This window comes from Mobula birostris, chromosome 2, assembly GCF_030028105.1.
Source record: "Mobula birostris isolate sMobBir1 chromosome 2, sMobBir1.hap1, whole genome shotgun sequence".
In the NCBI taxonomy this organism is placed as follows: domain Eukaryota; kingdom Metazoa; phylum Chordata; class Chondrichthyes; order Myliobatiformes; family Myliobatidae; genus Mobula; species Mobula birostris.
The window spans coordinates 108,960,023-108,979,799 of NC_092371.1; the positions used below are offsets into that span (position 1 = coordinate 108,960,023).

Here is a 19,777-nt window from a genome sequence, read left to right on the forward strand (position 1 = left end):
CTACAAGCAGCTAAGAATTTTAAAGGAGAACATAAGAAACATTTGGCCCTTTGAGTCTGCCCTACAATTAATCAACAATGCCTCACCACAAGTCTACTTTCCGACATTATTCCCAATATTGCTGATTCCTCCCATAGCCAGAAAGCTATCAATCTTGGCGTTGAATAAACCAAATGAGTGAGCCTCCACAGCGCCCCAGCAAAGAGAATTGTCAACATTCACCAAATGCCTTGAAAACTTCTTCTCACCTTAGTCCTGGGATGAGAGGGCTTGTTGAGATTCACGATCTAACAAAGGAGAGTTAAAAGTAAAGTTCAAAATAAATTTTATTATCAAAGTACACATGTATCACCACAGACAATCCTGATTCATTTTCCTGCAGCCATACTGATAGTAACTATAACAGGATCAATGAAAGATCAACCAGAGTGCAGATGAAAACAAACTGTGCAAACGCAAATACAAATATCCAGTAATAAATAACAAGAACATGAGATAACAAGATAAAGATTCCTTAAAGTGAGATCATTGGTTGTGGGAACATCTCAATGTTGGGCAAGTGAGTGTAAAAGTTTGTTCAAGAGCCTGATGGTCGAGGGGTAGTAACTGTTCTTGAACCTGGTGGTGGGAGTGCTGAGGCTCTTGTACCTTCTACCTGATGGCAGCAGCGAGAAATGAGCATGGCCTGGGTGGTGGGGATTTCTGATCACGGATGCTTCTTTCTTACGATAGCATTTAATTTAAATGTGCTCAGTGGTTGGGAGGGCTTTACCCATGAGGTTCTGGGTTGAATCCACTGCCTTTTGTAGGACTTTCCATTCAAAGACATTGGTATTTCCAAACCAGGCCATGATGCAGCCAGTCAATACACTTTCCACTACACATCAAAGTTTTAGATGCCGCACCGAATCTCTGCTGGCCCCTAAGGACGTAGAGATGCTGCTATGTTTTCTTCGCAATTGCACTTACGTGCTGGGATCGGTACCCTCTGAAACAGTAACACCCAGGTATTTAATATTGCTAACCCCCTGCACCTCTGATCCTCTGATAAAGACTGGATCATGGGCCTCTGGTTTCCCTCTCATGAAGTCTACAATCAGTTCTGTGGTCTTGCTGACATTGAGTGAGAGGTTGTTATGAAATTTTCAATCTCCTTCCTGTATTTTGATTCATCACCACCTTTGATATAGCCAACAGCAGTGGTGTCATCAGCAAACTTGAATATGGTGTTGGAGCTGTGCTTAGCCACACAGTCATAGGTATGAAGTGAGTAGACAGGGGGCTAAGCACACAGCCCTGTGGTGCACCTGTGCTGCTGGAGAGCGTGGAGGAGATGGTGTTGCCAATCCAAACTGACAGGTGTCTACAAGTGAGGAAATCCTGGATCCAATTGTACAAGGAGATATTGAGGTCAAGGGTTAGTTTTGATGGAATGATGGCATTGAATGCCGTAGTCGATAAAGAGCATTGTGATGCATGCAGTTTTGCTGTCCATCTGTTCCAGGGTTGAGTGAAGGACCAAAGAGATGGACCAAATCACCTGCTCCAGATATTTAATGGCACTACCATCACTGCAACCCCAATGTTCATCCTCCTATGGATACCCATTGACTAGAAACATATCTGGTGCATCTAAATAAATATATTTCACCAAAGAGTGAACACATGCTAGGTATCCTGTAGTGTGTGCCTGACTCGACAACTCTCAACAAGCACAATACCATTCAATACAAAGCAGCCCAGTTAGTTGGCACCCTGATCATTCCTACCACCAGCAGCACGCAGTGGTTGTAGTCTGTACTATAGACAAAATGCATTGCAGCTATTCATCTAGGACACACCAAGAGCATCAGGCAAACATGCAACTTTCACAAGAAGAAGAAGGAGGAGAAGATGGCGGCGCGACGCAGCTCGCAGCGGCCACTCCAGTGGTGATGTCTGTTATTTGTCAAGTAGGGTGCCGTGCACAATCCTGATTTGATGGAGACGGATGTGAGAGCACAGAGGAACATCTGGTGAAACTTCTGAAATGCCTGCTTCACTGCTGCTGCTACTGTGTGGTCCAGAATCTCCGGAGAAGGCCCCGAGTCCTCGGCTTTGCTTGTTGCTCGGCGGCCAGGGCGGGGTTGAAGCGCTTGGCAGAGGATGGTGCTCGGAGAGGCTGGTTGGAGGGGTTGGTCAGAGCTCGAAGTTTTCAGACGGTCTCAGAGTCCACTGCAGTCAGGAGCTTCCAATGCATCGGCAAGTTGGCGGTGCTTAGAGGTTCATGGCAGGGAGAGTTTCTCCCTTCTGCTGCCTGCGTTAGATGAGGAGTCGATCGGGACTTCGAGACTTTTTTTACCATGCCCATGGTCTGTTCTTTATCAAATTATGGTAGTGCTTTGCACTGTTGTAACTATATGTTACAATTATGTGGTTTTGTCAGTTTTAGTCATGGTTTGTCCTGTTTTTTTTTGTGATATCATTCTGGAGGAACATTGTATCATTTTTTAATGCATGCATTTCTAAGTGACAATAAACGAGGACTGAGTGTCCTCATAATCTAATCTAAAAAAAGAAGGCACACGGGAATACCATCACCTACAGGTAGTCCCTCTCCCCACACACGCCCTTGAACAGCATCTCGCCTTGGAAATTTATCAGCATTCCTTCATCAAAACTGGGACTAATTCACTCTGAAATCTGGCTGAATGGTGCCACAACAACCTCTCACTTAACGTCAACAAAACCAAAGAGCTGTTTATTGACAACAGAGGGAAGAAACCGGAGATCTATGAACCAGTCCTCATCAGGTAAAAGGGGGTGCAAAGGGTAGGTACCTTTGAATTCCTTGGCATTAATCATTTCAGAGGATCTGTCCAAGGACCAGCACCAAGTGTCATCATATAGAAGGCATGGCAGCGCCTCTGCTTTCATAAAAGCTTTCACAGATTTGGCATGTGAGCTAAAACTTTGACAGACTTCTACAGATGTACGGTGGAGAGTATCCTAGCTGGCTGCATCATGTCCAAGTATAGGAACACCAACGCCCAGGAACAGAAAATCCTATAAAAATACTGCCCATTCCATCACAGGAGAAGCCCTCTCCACCATTCAGCACATCAAGGGCTGCTGCCACAAGAAAGCAGCGTCCATCAAGCACCCGACCATCCAGGCTGTGCTCTCTTCTCACTGCTGCCATCAGGAAGGAGGCACAGGAGCCTTAGGTCCCACACCACCAGGTTCAGAAACAATTACCATCCTTCAACTATCAGGGTCCTGACCAGCCTAGACAACTTCACTCACCTCAACTCTGAATTGATTCTACAACCAATGGACTCACTTTCAAGGACTCTACAACTCTTGTTCTCAATATTATTTATTACTTATTTACTATTATTATTATTTGTATTTGTACAGCTTGTTTTGCACATTCAGTGCTTGCCATCTTTGTGTGCATTTTTTATTAATTTTTTTTCTTGTATCTGCTGTGAATTGCTCGTAAGAAAAAGAATCTCAAGGTAGTATATGATGACATATACATACTTTGATAGTATATTTACTCTGAACATTGAAATCAGTACCTCTGTATTTCACCTTTGAAAATAGCCGATGTTTTCCACCAATGTAGAAGACCTTCCTACTTTCCACTTTACTGATCAATGCCTCCTTGATCTACCTCTACTGAATCTGAAATTTCTCTAATTCAGAATCAGACACAGAAGCAGTTTTATTGTGTGGACGAATGTTGTGACACTTGTTGTTCCGTAGCAGCGGTACAGTGCATGACATAAAAATCAGTATAAGTCACGAAATAAATAAATAATGCAAAAGATGAATAATGAAGCAGTGCTCATGAGTTTGTGGACCATTCAGAAATCTTATGGCGGAAGGGAAGAAGCTGTTCTTAAAATGTTGAGCCTGGGTCTTCAAGCTCCTGTACCTCCTCCCCAATGATGGTCAGGTCATATCCCAGATGGTGAGGGTTCTAGGTGATAGATGATCCCTCCTTGAGGCATTGTCTCATGACGATGTCCTTGACGACAGGGGGTTGTGGCTCTTTCGATGCTGTGCATTGGAGGCTCCATACAAGGCTGTGGTATAGACAGTCAGGATGCTCTCCATTGTACATCTGTAGAAATCTGAGGAGTCTTCAGTAGCATTCTAAATCTCCTCCGACTCCAAATGAAATGGAAACACTGGTGTGTCTTCTTTGTGATTGTATCAATATGTTCAGCCTAGGATTAATCCTCTAAGATGTTCAAGCCTAGGAACTTGAAGCTGTTCACCCTTGCCACTGCTGACCCCTTGATGAGACTGGTATGTGGTCTCCCAACTTTTCCTTCCTGAAGTGACTATAATTCCCTTTGTCTTGTTGACATTGCTCATAAGGCTATTGTTGTTGCTACACCACTTAACCAGCCAATCGATCTCACTCCTGTACGCCTCCTCATTGCCATCTGAGATTCTGCCAACAAAGTGGTGTCATCAGTGAATTTATAGATGGTGTTTGTGCTCTGCCTATCCACACAGATATGAGTACAGAGGGAGAATAGGGCACACACCCATGAGGCAATCCCATGCAATTGTTAGGTTTGATGGTCTTTTGGGCAAAGTTATAATTCTTCTGGAGACACAAGCAAACTGCAGATGCTGGAATAGGGACAAGAAAGTAAACTAATGGAAGAACCCAGTGATTCAAGCAGCATCCGTGGAGGCAAAGGGATAATTTATCTATTTATTGAGATACAGCGCACTTATGCTTTGGGTTGAGACCCTGCATCAGGACTTAAGCAGTTTCCTTTAATCGGATGGTCTCTTTACCACCTCGTGTTTGGCATAGTTTTCCTTTTTTTTTGTGCCTTGAAGGGATACAGACGCATATATTCTTTTATTGTAAGTCATGCATTATTTCTTTGAGTGTTTGCCATTATTTGTCTACTGCCACACCTTATATTGTAATTTTGCAGTCTGTTTTTACAAAATTGAACTCAGACTTGATATAAAGTTTTAAAATATCACAGTCACAGAGTCATAGAGTCATTCAGGAATAGACCCCAGCCCAAATGGTCCATGATAACCAAGGTTCCTTTCTAAGCTCAACCCATTTGTTCATATTTGGCCTATATCACCCTAAACATTTTTTATTGATGTACCTGTCCAGGTGTCTTTTAAATGTTGTTATTGTACCTGTCTACACCACTTCCTCTGGCAACTCATTCCATATACTGACCACTCCCTGGATGAAGAAGTAGCACCTCAGGATCCAATTAAGTCTGTCTCCCTTACCTTTACCCTTTCTTTCTTGATTCTCAGACCCTGGGAAAAAGACTCTGCAGTTAGCCAATGCATGCCCCTCAAAAATTTTCATAATAGTCTGTATAAGATCACCCTTCATTCTCTTACCATCAAATGCAGAGTCCCAACCAGCTCACCTCTCTCCAGAAGTGAGACCCTCAAGTCCCAGCAACATCCTTGTAAATCTCCAGTGCACTCTTTCCAATTGAAAAGTATCTTTCCTATATGAGGGTAGACAAAGCTGAACACAATATTCCAAACACAGCCTTGCCAACATCTTGTACAACTGCAACGTAACATCCCAACTTCTATACTGAGTGATGAAGGCCAGTAGGCCAAAAACCTTCTTTATTACCTCTGTGGTGAGGAGTAAGTATTATATTTCCATCTTCACTCACCATTCAATAGGTGTGCGAAGATAGAAATATAATTTTAATGGACTCCAACTCGTATTTCAATATTCAGAAACCACAACTCTTCCCTAAAGGCCCCTTAATTACAGACTTATCAATAAATTTAATGAGACGTTCCTATTATACAGTACTAGGTATAATCCTTTCCCTAGTTGGTGTTTCAACCTCCTGGTCTAGAGAACTATTCTGCAGACTATGAATTCTCACTCCACACTACAAGCTTGGTTGTTTAATTCACTGGAACACTGCTCCCAGATAAGATAGCGAGATGCCCCTGTAAAGTCACAAGATTTACCCCTCTTGCAGGGCAACATCAGTGATGGTTTTAACCATCAAATAAAGAACATTAAAGTATCATCATAAATATCCAAACACAGAGGTTGTTTCTGCAGAAGAACAGAAATTTATGTCTATAACATGCTAATCAGTCGAGATTTATCGAATATATAAAATCAGTAAATTCATCCTTAAGGACATGATACAGACCATCTTGTCAGCTCACAGAAGCAATTCAATGAATTAACAAATTGAAACAAAATGCAATAACTTCTGGAATTAAAAACACATCTTTCTATATGAAAAATAGAAAGAGGTTGGGAAATTGTGCCAATGCATACAATATGAGGTAGGCAAGATAAGTTGGTTTATAATTAGACACTAGAACACACCAGACACTAGAGTACTGCAGCACAGTACAGGCCCTACGATATTGTGCCGAGTGCCTTAAAAAAGTACTAAACCCACACTACCCCATAACCCTCGATTTTTCTTTCATTCATGTGCCTGTCCAAGAGGCTCTTAAATACCCCTAATGTTTTAGCCTCCACCACCAGCCCTGGCAAGTCATTCCAGGCACCCACAACCCTCTGTGTAAAAAAAAACTTACCCCTGATGTCTCCCCTAAACTTCCCTCCCTTAACTTTGTACACATGCCCTCTGGTGTTTGCTATTCGTGCCCTGGGAAACAGGTACTGGCTATCCACCCTATCTATGCCTTTCATAATCTTGTAGACCTCTATCAAGTCCCCTCTCATCCTTCAACGCTCCAAAGAGAAAAGTCCCAGCTCAGCTAACCTTGCCTCATAAGACTTGTTTTCCAATCCAGGCAACATCCTGGTAAATCTCCTCTGCACCCTCTCCATAGCTTCCACATCCTTCCTATAATGAGGTGACCAGAACTGAACACAATACTGTAACTGTGGTCTCACCAGAGATTTGTAGAGTTGCAACATGGCCTCTTTACTCTTGAACTCAATCCCCCTATTAATGAACCCTCACATCCCAAAGGCCTTCTTAACCATCCTATCAACCTGTGCAGCGACCTTGAGGGACGTATGGATTTGAACCACAAGGTCCCTCTGTTCATCCACACTCTTAAGTAACTGACCATTAACCCTGTACTCAGCCTTCTGGTTTGTCCTTCCAAAATGCATCACCTCACACTTATCCAGATTGAACTCCATCTGCCACTTTTCTGCCCAACTCTGCATCCTGTCTATATCCTCTTGCAACCTCCGACAACCTACAGCTCCATCCACAACTCCTCCAATCTTTGTGTTATCTGCAAACTTACTCACCCATCCTTCCACCTCTTCATCCAGGTCATTTATAAAAATCACAAAGAGCAGGGGTCCCAGGACAGATCCTTGCGGCACTCCACTAGTCACCAACCTCCAGGCAGAATACTTTCCTTCCACTACTACCCTCTGCTTCCTTCCTGTAAGCCAATTTTTTATTCAAACAGCCAAGGTTCCACTGATCCCATGCCTCATGAATTTCTGGATGAGTCTCTTGTGGTGGACCTTATCAAATGCCTACTAAAATCCATGTAGACTACATCTACCGCCCTACCCTCATCAATTTCTTTTGTTACCTCTTCAAGAAACTCAATTGGGCTCATGAGACATGACCTTCCCTTCACAAAGCCATGTTGACTGTCCTTGAGTAGACTGTACTTCTCCAACTGCTCGTAGAACCTATCCTTAAGATTCCTTTCTAATAGTTTGCAGACCACCGAGGTAAGAGTCACCGGTCTATAGTTCCCAGGATTCTCCCTATTACCTTTTTCAAACAAGGGAACTACATTTGCCATTCTCCAATCCTCCAGCACCTCCCCTGCAGCCAAAGAGGATTCAAAGATCATAGCTTCTGCTCCAGCGATCTCTTCTCTCACTTCCCACAGCAACCTGGGGTACATCATGTCCAACCCTGGGGACTTATCAATCTTGATGTTTTTAAGATGATCCAATACTTCTTCTTCCTTATTCTCCACATTGTCCAGCACACAGGTCTGTTTTATTTCGACTTCACCCTGATCAAGGTCCTTTTCACTTGTGAATACTGAAGCAAAGTATTCATTTAGGACCTCCCCAACCTCCTCCGCCTCCAGGCACATGTTGCCTTCTTTATCCTTTAGTGGCCCCACTTTCATTCTTGTTATCCTTCTGTTCTTCACATATGCATAGAACGCCTTGGGGTTCTCCTTAATCCTACATGCCAAGGCCTTCTCATGTCTCCTTCGAGCTCCCCTAAGTCCTTTCTTAAGCTCCTTCCTGGTTATCCTATATTTCTCATGATCCTCTCCTGCTTCCTGCTTCTTATATCTAACATATGCTTTCTTCTTTCTCTTGACGAGTTGCCTCACGTGTTTCGTCAGCCAATGCCCACAAGGACTATGGTCTGCTATACAACCTCATACATCTTTGTGGGTTTAAGCTCCTCTGAAGCCTGGCAATGACAGTGTTGTCAAAAGTGCTGACTTTGCTCTCATTTGGATCAGAGAGATGCAAAGGCACTTAATGAAATGTCCACCTCTCTGACCTGCACTTATCGTCCGGGAAATGACTTAGTTGGCTATTTTCACACTGCTGCAAGGTATTAGGCCCTGGATGGTTGTTGGTTCCTACATTACAAAAAATGGTCACAATTAAAAGTCAACCAATTGAAAATCAGTGCACCTAATAGGTCTGAGACTGCACTTGAGAAGGTTCAATGAGACAAGGGACATACAATAAATGGGAGGATATTGATTGGACTGGAAGATCAGAGGGACGTTTGCAGCACAATGGGTCAATAAGGATTTAAGCATGCACATGGAACACTTCTTCTCCTTATTAGCTGTGCGTACGGGGTTATGCTGGAACTGTATTAGTTCCTCGCTAGACTACATCCTGAGTAATACATTGGTTCTGGGCACTCCCCTACGGTAAAGAACTGACTGTACTGAAAGGCGGGTTGCAAGGTTCAACCAGGATTTGAACCTCGTGGTGATGAGAACATACTGGATAAAACAGATTAGAGGAGAATGCTGGGAAGGTGGTTTAAAGTAATAGGAAGGACCCATTTCCTCCGGTGTAGTGCCAAACCCAGGGACACATATAGAGGATGGGGCCGGAGGAACTATTTTTTCCACTAAAATATAGGTAGGAATCTAGAATTCGCTGCCTGGAAAATACTGGAAAGAGAAACCCTCACTATTTTTAAAACGTGTTATTATTTTCATCCTTAATTGTGTCAGTAGCTCACCGAATTATCCTAAAGGAATAAACCTGTGCTCATTCTTGGATGAATCTTTTGAGTCTAAGCCAAGGTGTACAGAGCAACATACAGCTTAATCTTTGTTATTATAGCCCTTGGACGTATGGGGGCGGCACTTTCCAGTTTAGTGAGCCTGAGGGAAACCTGTTGGAAGAGAGCATCGGAAAACAGCGGTAACCGGGAAATTAGAAAGTTAACTCTCCCTCTACCGGATGGATGGTGTTGCTGTGTTTGTTTGAGCAACAATTACCAGCTCGGCTGGCAATCAAACCAGTGAGGTGAGCGAGGCACTCTTTCAGCCAGCTCCGCTGTAGTTGACCAGGGGGTCAGCCCAGGCAGTGCAGGCTGGCCCTGAATCGGCCCTCCCACATCCAAACACTTACACCGTCCACCTCTCAGCCCTCGGCATGGAAAAGACGCAGGCGGGGAAGCAGCCGCCGAAAGGCTTCAGAAAGAAAATCGGCCGGGTCTTCCAACGCAGCAAGTCAACCGGAGACCAGGAGGAAGATGCCCAGCGCGGGTGCAAGGACTCGCAGGCTGCCAGCCACAAGAAGAGAAGCTGGGGATCCTGGCGACAGAATAAGTCTCGGACGCCCACCACCCCACTGCTGGCTGGAGGAGACAGGCGCGATCTCGCCTCTACAAACATCGTAACGTGAGCTAATTCTTCTTTCCCCCCCCACTCTACCTCTTTCCCCATGTTTCTCCAGGGACTTTATCACGCCACGGCTTCATTTATATACATATATATATTTAAAAGGCGTTATTCTAACTGCGGCCGTTCATTTCCACCTTCTTCCGCGCGAGAACGAGTTTTTACTTACAGCATATTGTTAATGTATAAACAGGCGGGTTAAACTGAACTCAGATAACCAGGTCACTGGATCAATAACTAACATATGGCATAAAGACTGAAGTTATTACAGTGTTCTGTGAGTAATTGTTTTTAAATGTATAATAACAAGTTACTATTTATGGATATGGACGGGCTGATAGAATCGACCCCCGCCCCACATCTACCAGCGTTCCCACTCAAATACAAACATTCGGCCAAAGTTTGACCCTCGCTCCTCCCAGCTCCCAAATAAAAAAGCAGAACTGGTCACTGGTTGCTTTTCATCCGTGGGAGCTCGGATTAATGACACAACGCAGAAAGCCGCCAGTCCGCACTGTTCAGACGGTGGAATCGGCCAAGGTTGCGTCTCGAAGCGATAACGGGGGGCGGGGGCATAGCTGCTGGTGTCTCCAGCAACCCATGTCAGGGAACCTCTGGGAAAGGAGAGGATCAGGGGTTGGCTGTGCTCTCCTTGTTTCTCAGTCCAGTTGTTAAAGCCTGTTTGTTATGTGTTTCGGGTTTTGCATACTTTTAGCATGAAACAATTTGAATATTAATTCATAATTTACTGTGTCACATTGTGGGGCCATAAAGAACAAGTGTTGAGGAGCAAGTGAAGGCTGCAGATGATGTTTGATCATCATGCATTCAGAAATCTAACTTTTCAAAAAATGGTTAAATACATACAGGAGTCAGGTGACTCCAGTATCATCAATTTTACTGGATTATTCAAAAGTAAGAAACCTCCAATGGTTAGTTAGATGCGCTTCACTGGAATACTAGTATCTAGACTCTAGACTTGGTTATCAAAGTGGGTGATATCGACCCCTCTGGGGGAGCTGGAAGTTTCTAAGGAGGCAATGAAGATGAAGAAGTGGGGGGTGGTGCTTGGTAGCAAGAGGGCAGCTGGGGGACTTCAGGCATAATTTACGAAATGGGTTACCTTGAACCGGTTCAACCCTGGTGTCTGGCAGGTTTTTTTTCTTTGGAGAGATTGGGCTAAATCGAGCCACGGCAACAACAAGATGTCATAAGCGGCGTCACGTAGCGAGCAATGAACTCGTTGGCCGAAGTTGCATGCGGCAGCAGAAGTGGCATTGGTTGGTATTACTGTAATGAGGGAAGTTGGAGAGATTATGGACCATGACAGGGACAGGAAGGAGAGAGGTGGTAAGAGAGGGAAGGACAGTAGTCACATAACTAACATTTTTTTTTGTCATTAAAGGACTCAGAGAGGGAAAGGGGATTGTGGAGATGGTTGAACAGTTATGGTCCTGGAGCAAGGGCTGTTGTGGTTTATGTGGTTCATACAGTATCTCATTGCTAAATCTGGAAGGCCCCATACAACTGGAGAAGAACTGATTCTGCCAGCAGTAAGGAGGTTCTGAGTATGGTTTTGCATACCAGTCATCAGACCAAATAATTAGAGCGATTCTGCTCAGTCATTACTCTGTTCAAAGATGGATAAATGAAATGTCTGAGAATGGGGAAGGTTGGTTCAAGATTTGTTATTTGCAGGGAGATGAGAAACATATATGAAGGGGGTGTCAATATTTCAGGTTGTTGAGCAATTTTTTAAAGAGAAGGACATTCTGCTCATCAACATTCTTGTACCACAAACAAGGCACCATCAATGACAGTATGTCACTGTGGGGTTATTACTTCCTTGAAGAAAACTGTACCTAACATATTTAACATACATTGTGTAATTCACAGATAATATCTTGTACAAAAGCCTAAATCATCTGCTACGCAATTCATTAACTACTGTTCAAGTTCAAGTTTAAAATGGTCATTCAACCATGAATACAACCAAATGAGATAGCATTCCTCCTGGGCCAAAGTGCAAAACAGTACCAACAGTCACACCCAACTCAAGGCACACAGCACACATATAAGATAGCAGTAAGCATACAGTTACACACAAAAAAATAAATAGCCCAAGTCCCTGAGTGACTTGTCTTGTAAATTGATGGCGCATGGCCGTTGTCGGCAAGAACAAGTCCTCAGCAATCCACATTCAAGGATCTGGTTGCACAGTGAGTGGTTGAGACCCAGGTCTCGGAGCTTTGTGATTAATTCTGAGGGGATGGTAGTGTTGAATGCTGAGCTGTAGTCAATGAAAAGCATCCTGCTGTATTCATCTTCAGAGTCCAGGTGTTCCAGTGAAATGGCATTTGCTGTTGACCTGTTGTGACAGTAGATCAGATCTGATATACTATCCCATTGATTCGACTGATGACACTTTGTAAAATTGAGTAGTAAGATCTACAAGCTACCATGAACTGAACATCGCTGTATGCAAGCTATGTTAATCATCTATATATATATATATAATATAGCTAGGATGCCTAAGACTATTACATAGGACTGTAATAATTTTATGTATTGCACTGTAATGCTGTCACAACAAAACACGTTTCATGACATTATAAATTGGAGAAAGGCCAGTTTTGATGCTATCAGAAAGGATCTGGCAAATCTGGATTGGGACATGCTGTTTTCTGGTAAAGGTGCACTGGGTAAGTGGCAAGACTACAAAAGTGAAATTTTGAGAATACAAAGCTTGTATGTGCCTGTCAGAATAAAAGGTAAAGACAACGGGTTTAGGGAATGTTGGTTTTCAAGAGATAATGAAGCCTTGGTTAAGAAGAATAAAAAGCAGGTACAGGCAGGTAGGAACAATTGAGGCCCTTATGAGGATGAGAAATGGAAGAGAACACAAGAAAGAAATGAGGAGGTCTAAAAGAAGGCATGAAGTGGCCCCAGCAGACAAGGTGAAGAAGAATCCTAAGGGATTCTACAGATATGTTAAGAGCAAAAGGATTGCAAGGGACAAAATTGGTCCTCTGGAAGATCAGAATGGTAACGAATGTGTGGACCAAAAGGGATGGGGAAGATCTTAAATGATTTTTATGTATCTGCATTTACTCCAGGAGAGGAACACAGAGTTGAAAGAAGTGAGGCTTAGCTGCATTAACTTCATGAACCCTATACAGAATACAGAGGAAGGGGTGTCCGCTGACGAGGCAAATTAGGATGGATAAATCCCCAAGGCCTGACGAGGTGTTCCCTTGGACCCTGTGGGAGGCAAGCGTAAAATTTGCAAGGTCTCTAGCAGAAGTATTTATATCATCCTTAACAACAGGGGAGGCACTGGAAGTTTGGAGGATAGCCAATGTTGTTCTGTTTAAGATAGACTCTTAAAAAAACCAGGAAATTATAAGGCTTAATCAGTGGTGGGAAAGTTATTGTAAGATATTCTAAGGGACTGTATATTTGAGTATATGGGCTGATTAGGGATAGTCAACATGACTTTGTGTGTGGTAGATCATGTCAAACTAATCTTGCAGAGTTTTTTGAGGAAGTTACCAGGAAAATTTATGAAGGCAAGGCAGTGGATATTGTCTACATGGACTTCAGCAAGGCATTTCACAAGGTCCAACATGGGAGGTTGGTCAACAAGGTTCAGTCACTCGGCATTCAAGATGAGGTAGTAAATTGGATTAGATATTGGCTTTGTGGGAGAAGCCAGAGAGTGGTAGCAGACGGTTGCCTCTCTGCCTAGAGGCCTTTGACTAGTGGACTGCCACAGGCATCAATGCTGGGTCAATTGTTGCTTGTCATCTATATAAGACCATAAGATGTAGGAGCAGAATTAGGCCAATGGCTTGTTGAATCTGCTCCGCCATTTCATCATGGTTGATCCATTTTTCTTCTTGCCCCCAACCTTCAGCCTTCTCCCTGTATCCCCTCATGCCCTGACCATTCAAGAATCTATCAAGCTCTGCCTTAAATATACATAAAGGCTTGGCCTCCATTGCTGCATGTGGCAATGAATTCCACAGATTCACCACTCACTAGCTAAAGAATTTCTTGCTTATCTCCGTTCTAAAAGAACATCCCTCTATTTTGAGGCTGTGTCCTTTGGTCTTAGACACCCCCACCACAGGAAATATCCTTTCCACATCTACTCTATTAAGGCCTTTCTCCATTCGATAGGTTTCAGTTAGGTCCCCTCTTATTTTTCTAAGTTCCAGTGAATACAGGCCCAGAGACATCATACGCTCTTCATATGACACACCATTTAATCCTGGAATGATTTTCGTGATCCTTCTTTAAACTGTCTCCAGTTTCAGCACATCATTTTTAAGATAAGGGGTCCAAAGTGCTCACAGTGCTCCAAGTGAGGCCTCACCAGTGCCTTATGAAGTCTCAACATTATATCCTTGCTTTTATATTCTAGTCCACTTGAAGGGAATGCTAACACTGTATTTGCCTTCCTTGCCTCAACCTGCAAATTTACATTTAGGGAATCCTGCACAAGGACTCCCAAATCCCTTTGCGCCTCAGATTTTTGTATTTTCTCTCCATTTAGAAAATAGTCAACCCTTTCATTTCTTCTATCAAAATGCATAACCATACACTTCCCAACACTATATTCTATCTGCCACCTCTTTGCCCAATCTCCTAATCTGTCTGTCCTTCTGTGGCTTCCCTTTTTCCTCTAACCTATCTGCCTTTCCACATATCTTTGTATCGCTTACAAATTTTGCAACAAAGCCCTCAATCCCATCATCCGAATCATTAACATGTAACGTAAGAAGAATCAGTCTCAACACAGACCCCTGTGGACACCACTAGTCACTGGCAACCAAACAGAAAAGGCTCACCTTATTCCTTTTCTTTGCCTCCTGCAAATCAGCCACTGCTTTATCCATGCGGGTATCTTCCCTGTAATACCATGGGCTTGTAGCTTGTTAAGCAGTGTCATGTGTGGCACCTTGTCAAAGACCTTCTGAAAATCCAGGTACACAACATCAACTGATTCTCCTTTGTCTATCCCACTTATTATTTCTTCAAAGAATTCCAACAGATTTGCCAGGCAAGGTTTTCCCTTGAAGAATCCATACTAACTATGGCCTATTTTATCATGTGCCTCCAAGTACACCAAAACCACATTGGTAACAATCGACTCCAATATCTTCCCAGCCACTGAAGTCAGACTAACTGGCCTATAATTTTCTTTCTTCTCCTTCACTCCCTTCTTGAAGAGTGGAGTGATATTTGCAATTTTCCAGTCTTCTGGAACAATTCCGGAATCAAGTGACTCCTGAAAGATCATTACTAATGCCTCCACAATCTCTTGAGCCACCTCTTTCAAAAACCTGGGGTGTACACCATCTGGTCCAGGTGACTTATCTACCGTCAGACCTTTCAGCTTCCCAAGAACCTTCTGCCTAGCAATGGTAACTTCACACACTTCATGACCCTTGATATCTGGAGCTTCCAGCATACTGCTAGTGTCTTCCACACTAAAGATTGATGCAAGATACTTATTCAGCACATCCATCATTTCCTTGTCCCCCTTTACTACCTCTCCAGCATCATTTTCCAACAGTCCGATATCCACTCTCTCTTCTCTTTTATACTTTAAGTATCTGAAGAAACCTTTGGTATCCTCTTTAATATTATTGGCCAGTTTACTTTTGTATTCCATCTTTACCTTCTTAATGACCTTTTTAGTTGCCTTCTGTTGGTATTTAAATGCTTCCCAATTCCTTTTGGCATGCATTCTCTATCTACCATTGTAGCTTGTAGACCGCATCCTTACTACTGTTTGGGAGTTTGTAGACAACTCCCATCAAGATCTTTTTTTCCTCTTGCAGTTCCTTTGCTCTATCCACAATGATTCAAAACCTTCTGATCCTATGTTGCCTCTTTGTAATGATTTGATTTCAGTTTTTACCAATAGGGCCACGCCTCCCCTTTGCCTTCCCGCCTATCCTTTCGATACAATGTGTCTCCTTGGCCATGAAGCTCCTACGATGTTCTTCTTTCAGCCATGATTGAGTGACGTCTGTAACATCGTACTTGCCCGTCTGCAACTGTGCTACAAGTTCTTTGACCTTATTCCGTATGCTGCGCGCGTTGAAATATAACACCTTCAAATCTCAATTCATCCTTTTCAATTTTGTCCACCTTTTGTGTTGCAACTTATCCTATTGACTGCAATTTTGCCCTATCACCAGCCTCCTAGGATTTGCGCTACACATTGCCTCTGTTTGTAAACCAACTACCTCATCTTCAGCACTATCACTCCGGTTCCCATCCCCTGCCAAATTAGGTTTAACCCACCTGAACAACTCTACCCAAACTGCCCGCAAGGATATTGGACCCCCTCAGGTTCAGGTGTAACCCAACACTTTTGTATATAGGTCATACCTTCCCCAGAAGAGATCCCAATGATCCATAAATCTGAACCCCTAACCCCTGCACCAGTTCCTCAGCCATGCATTCACCTGCCAAATCATCCTATTCTTACCCTCACTGGCATGTGACACAGACAGCAATCCAGAGATTACTACCCTGGAAGTCCTGTTTCTCAGCTTTCTACCTAGCTCCCTAAAATCTCTCTTCAGGACCTCCTCAACTTACCTACCTACGTTATTGGTGCCAATATGTACCAGGAGTTCTGGCTGCTTGTCCCCCTTGAGAATGCCAAGGACATGATCAAAGACATCCCTGATCCTGGCACCAGGGAGGTACATACCATCCAGGCGTCTCTATTGCACCCACAAAATGTTGCTCTGTTCCTTTGACTATATTAATGATCTGGATGATAATGTAGTTAACTGGATCAGCAAATTTGTGGATGACACCAAGATTGGGAATGTAGTGGACAGCAAGGAAACACTATTAGAACTTGCAGCAGGATCTGGACAATTTGGAAAAATGGGCTGAAATATGGCAGATGGGATCGAATGCAGAAGTGTGAGCTGTTTTACACTTCTGTAGGACCAACCAGGGTAGGTCTTACACGGTGAATGGTCGGGCACTGAGCAGTGTGGTCGAACAAAAGGGATCTGGGAATACAGATCCATAATTCATTGAAACTGGTGCCACACGTAGATAGGGTCTTAAAGAAAGCTTTTGGTACATTGGCCTTCATAAATCAAAGTATTGAGCGCAGGAGAGGGGATTGTTATGTTGAAGTTGTTTAAGACATTGGTGAGGCCTAACTTGGAATGTTCTGTGCAGATTTGGTCACTGGAAAGATGTAAATAAGGTTGAAAAAGTACAGAGAAAATTTACAAGCATGTTGCCAGTCTGGAGGACCTGACTTATAAGAAAAGATTGAATAGGTCAGGACTTTATTCCTTAGAATGTAGAAGATTGAGGGGGGAATTTGATAGAGGTATACAAAATTATGAGGGGTATAGATAGGCAAACAGGCTTTTTCCACTGAGATTGAGTGGGACTATAAATGGAGGTTATGGGTTAAGGGTGAAAGGTGAAAAGTTTAAGGGGAGCATGAGGGGAAAATTCTTCACTCAGAAGGTTGTGAGAGTGGAAGAAGCTGCAGCTGAAGTTGTGCATGTGAGCTCGATTTCAACATTTAAGAGAAGTTTGGATAGGTACGTGGATTGCAGGGGTATGGAGGGCTATGGTCCCAGCGCAGGTCAGTGGGAGTAGGCAGTTTAAATGGTTTGGCATGGACTAGACAGGTTGAAGGGCCTGTTTCTGTGCTGTACTTTTCAATGACTCTATGACATCTGTGAGTGATGATAAACCTGATTCTGATATTGGTCTCTGTTATGGACAGAGAGTGGGAAGGGGGCAGGGAGAGGGGAATCATGATTGGGAGAAGGGGAAGAGAGAGGAAGGGAGCAGGAAGCACTGGAGAAACATTCTGTAATGATGCCAGGACACTGGAGCAGGGCTCCAATCACAGACCCAGTACCGTGCACACAGTGATACTAATTGAGTAACAAATCCCAAGGTGCAAACAAAGTTGGCATCAAAGTTCAGGCAGAGATCAAAAGATCCAGAGAAATCCAAAAACCAGAATCGGGAAACAGGCAGAGTCGATACTCAGAAGGACAGAGTACAGATACAAATGCTGGAAAGGCTCAGGAAAACTCTCTGGCACAATCTGGCAACAGACAGGTGAAAACACAGGACTAAAACACACTGAACAATAAACAGAGAGGCAGGTGATAGGTGGAGATGAGACAGAAGTGGCAGCAAAGCAGGTATTAATGAGAAACAGGTGAGAGGTGGAGTACTCAGTGATACAGGGGCCAGAGTAGAGCAGGAACAGTGACAGGAGCACATGAGGCATGAAAACAGACAACAGCACATGGCAATACAAAAACACAGACTGATGGCTGGGGGAAAACACACAAAAAGACAAAGTTCAACTGGAGGTACTGACAAATGATTAATAAACCATTTGTTTGGAATCAAATTACCTCCCCTGGTATCTCAGGGCTAGGTGTGTATGCAACTGCAGCACCTCCCCCTGTCCCTGGCACTCTTTCTCTGCCACCTGCCCCACACACTTGCAGCGCTCCACCCTTGCCACTCCCAACATCCTCCGCTCCTCCAGATTTGCAAACTCGCCCTCCATTCCATGCTGACAAACACAGCACTGTGGACAGTTCTAAGGCACCCTAGCTATATATATGTGCCTAAGACCTTTTTTACAGGGCAGTACATCACAGAAGTGGGCTGGTTCGCTCACCAATTCCATGCAGACCATTATCTGAAAAGATCCCGTCTCTCAGCACCTGGCCTTTTAAACCCTGGTGAGTGAAGTGCTCGTCTGGATTCTACTGAGCTATTGTGAGGGAAGCTGCCTCTGCTCCACTCATTATCAATGTATTCCAGGTTCTGAGTGGGAAAAGTCCTTCTCATTGCTACCTGAAATCTTTGTCCTCTTGCGTTTAGACTCCTCTGCTGTGGAGATGGGTTCCCTTGTCTCTACGCTGTGTATACTCCTTGTACTGTCGTTTTGTATACTGTACCTCTATCTTCCACTGCCCCACAGAAAACAAACTCACTTTATCCAGTTACTGAAATATTCCTTTCCAGGCAACATTGTGATAAAAATTTCCCCGTACTTTCTCAGGTGCAGAAACATGGCTTCAGGACAAGAACAGTGCACCAGCAATCTACCGGTCATGACAGTCAGGGACTTGGGCTCCATTATTTTTTTTGTAAATATTGTTTTATTGGTAACTGAATTCTTTTTTTCTGCTATCAAAATTGCACTTGCTGCGTGTGCCTTGTGCTGTGTGTGAACTGTTGTTACTGTGTTTTATACACCTTCGCCCCAGAGGAACGTTGTTTCGTTTGGCTGTGTTCATGTGTATGGTTGAATGACAATTCTCGTCAGGTCAAGTTTATTGTCATTTAACATATATATACACACACACACCACCTAACGAGACAATGTTTCTCCTGACCAGGGTGTAAAGCACAGCCATCTACATAATACACAATATCTTAGGAAAGTAAGTTAGAATTAAATCTACAAATGAATAATGCATAGTTAAAGTAAAGCGCACAAGTCAAATATTAGTATAACAGTGCAAGTTATACGGTGGTACTTTGAATACAATGCAGCCGGGCATTCAGATGCTTAATGGCCTGAGGGAAGAAACTGTTTCCCATCCTGACTGTTCATGCTTTTATGCATCGGAGTCTCCTGCCTGATGGCAGAAAGTCAAAGAGGATGCTGGGTGGATGGGTGGGATCTTTAATAAACTAAGGGCCCTATATATGAGGCGCTCCTGATAAATGTCCCCAATGGATGGTTGGGAGACCCCTATGATCTTCTCAGCTGTTCTCACGGTCCTTTGTAAGGACTTGTGGTCCGACGCGCGACTGCTCCCGTACCAGATGGGGGTGCACCTTGTCAGGCCGCTCG

General features: G+C 43.6%; 1 protein-coding gene across 4 annotated transcripts in view; it reads left to right on the forward strand.

Annotated features, from left to right (window-relative positions):
* The first annotated feature begins 9,450 nt into the window (after positions 1-9,450).
* crybg1a (crystallin beta-gamma domain containing 1a) overlaps positions 9,451-19,777 on the forward strand; it is a 243,875-nt gene continuing 233,548 nt past the window's right edge. For 3 of the 4 annotated variants that reach the window (XM_072246122.1, XM_072246121.1, XM_072246123.1), the window contains exon 1: positions 9,451-9,882. In XM_072246122.1, coding sequence (XP_072102223.1) covers positions 9,635-9,882 — 248 coding nt within the window. In that variant the 5' untranslated portion in view covers positions 9,451-9,634. The remainder of the gene's footprint in view (positions 9,883-19,777) is intronic. The other variant, XM_072246124.1, reaches the window with a different exon arrangement.